This window comes from Sebastes umbrosus, chromosome 16 (assembly GCF_015220745.1).
Source record: "Sebastes umbrosus isolate fSebUmb1 chromosome 16, fSebUmb1.pri, whole genome shotgun sequence".
In the NCBI taxonomy this organism is placed as follows: domain Eukaryota; kingdom Metazoa; phylum Chordata; class Actinopteri; order Perciformes; family Sebastidae; genus Sebastes; species Sebastes umbrosus.
In genome coordinates, this window is record NC_051284.1 from 14,386,558 (window position 1) to 14,397,112 (window position 10,555).

At 37.6% G+C, this 10,555-nt stretch overlaps 1 protein-coding gene across 3 annotated transcripts in view; it reads right to left on the reverse strand.

Moving 5' to 3' along the window:
- The window catches only part of flvcr2a (FLVCR heme transporter 2a), a 30,769-nt gene extending 21,661 nt beyond the window's left edge, over nt 1-9,108 (reverse strand). The window contains exon 1 of one of the 3 annotated variants that reach the window (XR_005210586.1): nt 8,147-9,108. Coding sequence is in view for 1 of the 3 variants with exons in the window: in XM_037796761.1 (XP_037652689.1) it covers nt 8,147-8,848 (702 nt within the window). In the remaining 2 variants the exon portion in view is untranslated. Of the gene's footprint in view, nt 1-1,759; nt 1,807-8,146 lie in introns of those variants that run through there. The other 2 variants (XR_005210587.1, XM_037796761.1) reach the window with 2 other exon arrangements.
- Nucleotides 9,109-10,555: the final 1,447 nt, after the last annotated feature.

The following is a 10,555-nucleotide window of genomic DNA, read 5'->3' on the forward strand; positions in this document are numbered from 1 at the left end:
TCATCGGAGTTCACGAGGGGTTGATTTGTGGCTCTCATAGATGGCAGCTGGACAGCAGGCTCCAGCTCGGCTCTGATTGGGTGTTTCCTCCGGTCTGTAAAATCTTGCATTTGCCATTAAGAGCACCGTAGGACACAGAGGCACATGATTTTTTCAGGATATAGTGACCGTTTTATACAAATATATAACTTTTTTAAATGGGACTGTTTGTAACTTCTTCCATGTATAAATCACCCGGGTCGGTGTCCCATGTGGCTACGCTGTTCAGACAAGACTCCAACACAAACTACACGGAAGCACCAAAACCGCAAAGTTATGTCTAGTGAAGCCCGTCTTGCAAAACAGTGTTGGCCACGGTCAGAGGACGCGGTGGAGACCGTAGCTTTGGTCTCCAAGACTGGAGTCTCTGCTCCTCTGCTCCTCTGCCTGCCTGCTTGCCTTCACTCAGCTCGCTCCGCCTCACGTGCACGCGCGCACACTACACACTGCAGAAGACTTCGCAGCTCTGATAATATCTAGTGAATGTACAGTGGACGTTTGTGCAGAAACTACTGCAGCTCCTCCAGACCAAAAGAGGTTTCCGTGTCTTGTGAAGTGACGGAGCTCCACAGCGAGAAACGTTATCGTCTCCGACCGGGTGCCGGTGTCTCCCCTGTTCCCTCCGACCGCGGTTGGAAGGCTGAAGCAGGAAAAGCCAACACTAGTAGTCTGGTCAGCTAACATTAGTGTGATAGAGTGATAGTGTTTTAGCTGACGTGTGTCGCCTCATTGTTTTGAGCGATGCTCGTTCATGTCTATTTAGAGCGAGCAAAGCGCGAGCCCGACGCTTACTTTCGTTGACTTAACGGCCACAGGTGTCGCTGTTAACAAGAATTTCTGATTCTTACAAACAGTCCCTTTAAGTTGTATTTGCTCCATTTCTACCCACTGCTGCTTTAATTGATAATGGAAATAATTGATGGTTGCAGCCCTAATGAGCATCCAATTTCACTAAAATATATTATCTATCTATCTATGGTTATAGATTATCCTTACTTTTATGTGTCTCATTGTTTTTAGAAAAGTTTAGCTTCATGCTTTTAGGTATCCAAAACATAAAAGTAGACTTAGGTCATTGTAATGAAAATAGGGAATATTCATTTAATTTTTGGCTCTAATATATTTAAATTGAAAAATAAAACAACTGAAATAAATAACATTACAGTAGTAATAAAGTATTAAATGGGTTCTCAGAGCACCTCTGGTAAATTTCCGATGGCAGTATATATAGTGCCTCTGCTGTCTCCAGCCTCCAGCTGCACCACCTCTGGGCGCCTGCATGGAGCAGATCCATGAATGGAAGGAGTGAAGGGAAGAAAAGGAGAAACTCTCTCCATGATAAACTGCAGCTTCATGTTTCACTAATCCCAGGCGTCTTTAAGGAAGCAGCCTGGCAGCGGGACGTCAAGATGAAATCAGATCATGATTCAGTATCAGCGTTTAGATATCGGGTGGAAGGCAAAGTCGATTAACCGAGATTGCCTTGTTGGCATTCTCCATAAAAACAGCGCAATAAACCGCTTAAACCACAGCAGCAGATAAAGCGATAGTAAAACAATCCCAGACTCATATCTGAAACATCTCATTACGATCATACTCCACTTCCTGAAAGTAACCAGATATGAACACACGAGTTGTAAACATACTAAAACCTCCAGTACTCTGAGATTATGATGTCTAAGCACAAAAATGCAGAAATGTGTAAAGAACAGTAGTTTACCTGGAAGACGGCACCATTGATTTACCTGGTTGCTAAACTGACTTACCTTTGTGAACTGAACCAGCAGAAGAAGTTGTGCACGTCACCTCCCATTTGGTTGCCACCCTCCTAACAAATAACTAAAGTCATCCCCCTCTTTAAAAGATTATAAATAGATTCCATCACTTTAACGCAGTAAAGTTTGGCTACCATACAGTATTATAACAAAGTGATTTGTCTGGTATATCATTTTAAAATGCTGTCTTTTTTTTCTCTCTATCTTTGTTTCTTTTTCTCCATCTCTAATATTTATTTTAGTCCGATTTGTTTTGTCTTTTTTGACTATACATGAAGTCTAGGATGTCTGACTTTGTACCATGTATTTTTTTAATAAAGTGAAAGATAAGATAAAATAAAATAAAATTAAATAAAATAAAATTAAATTAAATTAAATTAAATTAAATTAAATTAAATTAAATTAAAAAAAATAACTACTGTGATTGAGGCATATTTTACACAAATTAAGCTAGGATGTCTGACTTTGTACCATGTATTTTTTTAATAAAGTGAAAGATAAAATAAAATTAAATAAAATAAAATAAAATAAAATTAAATTAAATTAAATTAAATTAAATTAAATTAAATTAAATTAAATTAAATTAAATTAAAAAAAAGAACTACTGTGATTGAGGCATATTTTACACAAATTAAGCTAGGATGTCTGACTTTGTACTATACTGTATATTTTCTTAATAAAGTAAAAAATAAAATAAAAACATAAATGACTCCCGTGATTGAGGGATATTTTACCCAAGTTAAGCTAGGATGTCTGACTTTGTACCATATATTTTCTTAATAAAGTAAAAGGTAAAATAAAATAAAATAAAATGAAATAAAAATAAAAATAACTCCTGTGATTGAGGCATATTTTATTCCAATTAAGCTAGGATGTATGACTTTGTACCATATATTATCTTAATAAAGTATAAAATTAAATAAATAAATAATAAACAAATAACTCCAGTGATTGAGGGATATTTCAACCATATTTCTGGTTGTATATTTCCATTTCATCCTGCTTTTTAATTATACTTCACTTCATTTCAGAGGGAAATATTGTCGGCTATTTTTAATAGGCAGCCTATCTGATAGATACAGTTATTAGATAGAGTACTTTTCATTACACAATCTACATAGATTTACATAATGAACTCATAAAATGTAAAGCGTTGTTGAAGATTAAACCTGGTTTAGCCCCTTTTTGGCTTGTGACTCCCTGCAGAAAATCAGTGTTTTTGCAGTTCCACCAAAGACAGATTTCCTGTCTAAATTTCTCAGATGTTTCATTTAGCCTAAATATAATTTTGAGGTCCAAAGAGGAGAAAGTATTCAATATTTCACAAATAACATGAAGATTAGGGAAACAAGAATGAATAAAACTTTGTGTAGCAGAACTTAGTTTTGTTCTTCTTTTGTACCTTATTACAGTTTTTCTCAATTGTTTACACACAAATACTGGTACTTGACACACAATGACCACAACATGTAACTCATGCACCAACCCCCTGAACCAATTATGCTAAACTACAAGCACAATTCCTGCTTTACACTCAAATTGCAGTTCTAAAACACACTTTTTTCAAAACACTACACACAATTCTCTGCATTTGGCACAATTTTCATGAAGAAAATCTCGTTTTCACAAGGAACACACTGTCATTCAAAATTCTAAAGTCAATTGCCCTACTATGCACACTGACTCATCACATGGGCAAACACCTGTCACACAGTGTTACAATTAGCAATCAGTTGATGCTTTTCATGGCTGGATTCGACATGCTAAGCGATATTTCCCCCGCTGCTTGGCCAGGGAAAACATTGCTTGTGATGTGGATGAGGTGCTGTGGCCAGACCGAAACAGAAGAGAGGATGCAGCAGATTTTTTTTTTTTCGTTTTTTTTTTACTGTAACTGTATACAGTAAAATTCTTCTGTTGTTTTGTATGTAGACCGCTGTATGTGCAACTTTGTGTTGGTTGGGATGTACACTGTGTACATTGTTTTTGTGGGGAAAATAAAATATATTTGTTACCGTGTATTTGTGTGTTCTGAGTATAAAAACAATATTCTAAAATATTTTACAACACACTTATGTATGTACTGTCTGTAGTAAGTGTAACACTGAACAAAAAAAGGCCTAAGTCATCATGATGAATGGAGAAGAAGTGTTTTCCATTCATCATAGTGTTTTACATTGAGCACATCAGTGTTCAACTGGTTCTTATAAATGTCTATTCATATGATGGTTTGTGTGTGTCATTTGAAAACAAAATACCATTTTGAGAAGAAATAACATTGTTTTGAATGTAAAGTTTCATTTTGCAGGAGAATTGAGGGGTTTTGCCCATTGTGTGTGTGTTTTTTGATTTGTGTGTAGAGTTCTGAGAGTATGAGGCATGCTTTCAGAAAATGTGTGTAAACAATCGAGAAAAACTGTAAAACCCAATAATGTAAAATATAGCTAGTAAACTGTAAGTGCAATTGTCACAACTGTTTCATGGGACATCGCAACTCTATTGCATGTTTGCAAAAGGTAGCAACTCACCCAGACTAGGTTTTGAAGCATGAATGAAGGGTTTTGGGTGAGTTACTACTTTTTGCAGACGTGCAATAGAGTTGTGATGTCCCATGAAACAGTTGTGACATTTGCACCTACAGTTTAGAGAATGGGAAGTTCTAAAGTTTGTAAAATGAGCCAAAGCGATTGAGAAAAACTGTAAAAATAAAAAGTTGTTTTGTCATCGTGTGAGCCGTACTGGTCAAAATGTTTAGATGTTTATGAATGAATATACATGTATGTCTGACTGAATAGATCATTTTGCATGTGACGGCTCAAACTATGAAAGAATGTTTATATGTTGTGAAAAATACGACAGTTTCACTGAGAGTCAACTCATCATTTTTGATCAGAAAGACATGTTCAAGTGGTTACAGTGCAAACTGTAGACAAGTGTTCTTTTGCACACGTGCCAAGACACACGCAATTTGCTTGAATGAATGAGAAATTATAATCTGTTGGGAACAACAAACTAATTGTTCAGAGATTTGAGCTCATTGTTTGGAAAAAAAATAATTCTCATTCGAGAAAAGAGCCAAAGCGAACGAGGAAAAACTGTAATACTTCAATACTTTGACTTAAAGGGGAACACCACCTAAATTAAGAACTCCAATATGTTATTTCCACGACCGAGAAAAGTTCAATCAATATTTGTGAATGCGAGCTCCTCTCTCTCAAAGCCAGAAACCAGAGAAGTATATATAAGTCTCAAACTAGTGATGTCATAGAGTATAAAGCTTGGAGCTGCTCCATAGACAAGGGAATATTTGTTTTCTTTTTTAGGGCCGACTCTATACTCTGTTTCCCCCCCGCTGTCTCTCTCTCTCTCTGCCTGCTGAGCGGCTCTCATTCTTCGGAGGCAGACCATTAAATTTGCTAAATAAAACAACAAACATTGGCTGACCCCAATGCCTACTATTGTCTATATTTTAAGGACCCTCTCGCCTGCCTTCCAGCTTCGTCACCCATGGCCGTGCGGTTCACAGGATGAGATCGGCACATGCTGCGTGCATATACAGATTTCGGAGGAGACCGGAGGCGTTGAAAAAAGCCTGCCCTTTCACAACTACACGCTGACTGCTAACGTTACTCGCGTTAAATAGCGGTCCATTTCCGTGTTTCGGTACGGTTGGTTTTCACACTTGATGCAAACCGTACCCGAGTACACATGAACCGTACTCCAGACCACCTTTTCAAGTGGACTCGAGTACGGATCGACGAACCGTGCCCGAGGACGGTACGGAGCGTTCACACTAATCAAATGAACCGGACTTTGGGGTCAATTGTACTCGGATCCGGGTCCTTGATGTGAAAGCACCCTTATACCCAAATGAGCTTTATTCTATTGTAGTGTTGTCATTATGAAACAGAAAATGTTCCCATATACTCCCCCTGGGTGCTCTCAGTGTCATCTATAACATCTCTCCTTATTCATTGTCTGTGGAGCAGCTCCACACCCTATACGCTATCACAAATGTGAGTTTTAGCACTCTAGTTTGGGGATTTTTTTTCGTGTTTACTAATATTTTTTGGACTATTTTAGACCATAGGAGCAACATGTATGCATTTTGAAAACGGGCGTAGTTCCCCTTTAAATGGGATTTTGAATGCAGGACTTGTACTTGTAATGGTTTCTACATTTTTGTATGGCTACTTTTACTTATGTAAAGGACCTGAGCACTTCTTCCTCCACTGAAGAGGAGGCTGAACGTGAAGACGGTACAATGCTTCAACAAGCCACTCGGAATAGTCCAGCAAATAAGAAAAAAAACATCAACCCTGATAAGCTTTTTCAAGGTAAGCAGGTGCTGTGACTAAGTAGATAAGCTGTAACACATCAGCAACACACACACACACAAAGGCATCCGTCTGCCTCTCTATACAGGCAATGAAAAGTAAAAGTATTTGTTCACGCTAAATTTGTACAAACTGTCTGCAGAGGGTTTTTCATCAGGACCAAAGACACTCAGGTTGTTAGAGATTACTGGAAGTCCAAATAAACATGGCGTGTGGTGCATTGGCATTTAAGCTATAGTTTAATGCAGAGATAAATAAGGATTGTGGAATGATTGGCCTATAACTCATGTATTGGGTATAGCCCATCACTCACACTTAAGTCCAGGATCATTATCAGCATGTTTTCTGATCTTTTTGGTATCAGTGCAAACTCCTCCAGGTTCACTGCACCTCATTTGGTGTTTGGTTATTTTATTATTTACACATTTGTTTGAGAATTTGCAGCAATATCAACTAAGGCAGGTCCTGCATTATTATCCAAGTTATTGAATTTAATAAAATTCATAACCTGGGGCTAGGTTTCTTTTTTCTTTTTCTTTTTTTTTCATTTATTTAGCCAGGATGGTCCCATTGAGATTTAAAATCTGTTTTTCAAGGGGGTCCTGGCCAAGACGCCAATTGTCTTAGTGTACTGGTTGGTTTCTGGGTCTCTGGTCTCGGGTGGAGGGATGAGGGTTTCCCTTATTGGAGGTCAATCCAGCCATGAGTTTATGTATAATTCAGGTTACTAATGTAATTAAACAAAATCAGATCAAACAGAATCTAGATGTCTACTGAAGCGGAGCACAAATATAAATCACTTTAAAAAGCTATACAGAAAAGATATTTTTGGGAGGTATATGGTTGAGGAAGAGTTGTGATTAGGGTTGCGTTAAGGGTTGGTTTATATCTACCTTTTTAACTCAGGATGGATATGTGGGTTGTAAATAAACTTGGTATGCTGTTCATATATGTAATTTGGGATGTAAATAAATCTGGGATAGTTTATATATTATATTATATTATCCTTCTATGATATATGAGTTATTAGAGGAGAAGTGAGAAAGGGGTAGGGAAATATACGTTTTACTTCTAAACACTGTTAAGAATTTCCCAGTAAAATAACAGTAAAGAACTGGCAGCAGGGTTGCCTTTATATTACTGTAAAATTAACATTATGATACTGTCGCTGAAATTGACAGCTTTGTACTGTTAATGAAAAATACAGTTTGAACTGTTTTGTTTTATTAATTTCACAATATTGTAAAGTTAATTTACTGTTTAAAGATACATTATATAGCTGTTTTTCACCTTTCTTTTATCTTGCTGATTTGTTTTAATGCACTATTTAGGTTGTATTTTTTACATACATTTTAATAAACATTATTCTTTACCTAGATGAATAGACTTAGCAGGTTACAGACATAGGAATAGTCACACTAAATACAATTAAAGGCACTTGTTAGGAAAAAGGCTATAATAGACTTGTTGACACTTTTCCCAAAATGTCTGTCTTTAGCTGGCTACAAGCACAGAATGCAAACCAGAACAACATGTGAGTGAAGAACAATAAAGCTAATTCACTGATTTTCCAATCATGTACAATGAACAAGCCTCACATGTGCAGATCAGGTCCCAGAATTAAAAAAAACTACATGAAGCTGTTACTGATGATACTTTAGACAGTTGATCAGCAGTAAAATGTTGTTTTTTAAGAATGCATTATAGTTCAGTTAAAAACGGCCTATGAGTGTAATTTAACAGGTTTTCTTTTGTATTAACAGTAAAGCACTGTTTTTTAGCAATAGCAGGTTAATACTGTTGAAATCCTGCTGTAAAATAACAGCAATTGTTTACATTGTGCTCCTTTTCCGACACTATTACTCTTGTTGTGTTTGTTATTATTTTGTATCTGTTTTTATTTATTTTTTATGTTCGAAATAAAGTCATTCATTCATTCATTCATTCCTACTTCAGTGACTCTTTTCCTTGTGGCATACAAAAACATCAACTCGCCTGATTCCCAAACACTCCAATAGAGCAGGCGGTGGAGACCTCATCCGCTCCGAACCACACCGAGGCCAGGCGGGCTGGCATGCCGAGGATGAAGACCTGAGCCATGGCGCTGATCAGCTGACCGAACATGGTCACAGGGAACAGGTCCGGTCGCGCGCTGGCCACCTTGATCCACGTGCCGGCCAGGTTGAGCGCGTTGGCAACCAGCGCAGTGACGCGCAGCCCGGTCTTATCCAGCAGCCAGGTGACCGGCAGGATGAAGGGGATGTAGATGAGCATGTAGATCATGGACAGCCAGTCCACGGCCAGCGCGTCCACGTTGTAGAACCTCATGATGATGTTGCTGATGATGCCGTACTGGATCCATTGGTACGCGTTGCTCAGAGAATAAGCGCTGAAGAGGAGCACGATCAGCCAGCGCTTCTTGTATAACCGAGGAGTGACCACAGATACGCCGTCACCGTTTGGGATGCTGAGGCATTCAATGTGCTCCAAAGCGTCCGGACCTCCAGATCTCTGGTCCGGACAACCTGATCCCTGGTCCGGACAACCTGATCCCTGGTCCGGACACCCTGCTCCCTGGTCTGGACACCCTGCTTCCTGGTTCGGACACCCTGCTCTCTGGTCCGGTCCCTGGTCCGCATCTTGATCCATCCCATCCAGTGCGCTCCTGTCCTGTGAGCCCTTCCTATCATCTCCCATTTTTACTGCTTCTATTCACTTGAAAGATGAAGAAGTCTTCCACCACCACAGTGTACTTAAAAATGTCTCTAAAAAACCCCCAAACTGTCCCAAAATACACTAATTAAATTACAGAATTGACAATAAAAAAAAAGAAAAATCACTTTTGCTCAATGTGATAGTCCAAAAATAATCCCATTTTAGGACCAAAAGGACTCAGTTAACTTCAGACTTCATTCCAGAGGACTGACCTGCTCTCCACAAGTCCATTCAATATACTTGAGCTGACTGAGAAATCCTATTTATTACACACACTGGACCCGAGTTTTACTCCTCCCATCAGTTGCTGAGATAAGACATGACAGTGACACACCTACCAGTCAGTCAACACATAGATAAAACAAATAAACTCAATAGACTCTGGTGTCTGTGGAACTAGTGAGCTCTTATTTTTTGCCTGTTTCTGCTACTCTAGCAGGAGTTTCCCTAAAGCCTCAGGCATCGCCTTGTTAATCCTCAAGTTAAATACCCCCTGGGTATGTTACCTTTGTAACAGTAGTTAGTTTGTGCATGCTGCTCTTATACTTATGTTTTTTCCATAATAGATCAAATGTGGATTAAATGCCAAGTCTAAACTCAACTAAATCTGATTTCAAAAGTACAAAAGGAAAGGCATGTGAGTAGTTTGATGACTTATGCAGAATTAAACATGAAGTGAGGGGAATTAGGTTAAATATTAAATATATTATTTTACTTCATGAGACATATCTGCCATCATCACAGATCAAAATTTGCCAAAGGTTGCGCAGAAAGTGGGATGCTGGAGTGGTACAATAGCTATAATAGTTAAGAAAGATTAAATAGTTTATTTGCTTGTGAATCATGAAGGTTATTATGTAATAAATAACCATGAAGGTTATTATGTTATTAAGGTTATTATGTAATAAATAACCATGTAGGTTATTATGTTATTAAGGTTATTATGTAATAAAAAGGTTTCTCTCTGTGGGTTTAAGTATAGAAAAATAGAGAATTCATTTTTTTAATTGAGTGAGCAAAATAAACTAAATTGAGCCTATTAGTTCCTGCATAAAACTATAACAAATATGTGGAAACCTTCTGGCCACCAGATGGCTCCGTTCACCAGAAAGTTTGGTCATGAAAATGTGACCCAAAAAATAACACGATTGATATGTTTTTATAGGACTCAAAAAATGTCAGTAAAAAAACAAACTAAACATTTATTTCTTAAGGAAATACAAAATGGGATTTTTTGATAGCTTATATGCTTATATAACATCATATACAAAAGTATAAAAAACATAACTGGTAGTAACAATATGGTAACCGAAAATAAAGTACAATGTAAACAGTCCATATATATATATATGTATGTGCATACATGACGCCTGCGCCAAAACATGGGGAAAAAGAAAAAAGGATCAACCGCTCTGCCACCAAATGTATGAAAGAACAAAAGAGGATTGTGAATCATGAAGGTTATTATGTAATAAAAAGGTTTCTCTCTATGGGTGTAGGTATAGAAAAATAGAGAATTATTTGTTTTAATTGAGTGAGCAAAATAAACTAAATTGAGCCTATTTGTCCTCTTCTAGTTGCATCTCAGTTAAAATTCCTATGATTCCCAGAATGCATTTTAACAAAGTCAATCCAAGTAATTTTGGGCATACAGACAGAGAAGTATTGCAACCTCTCATTAAAACAAGA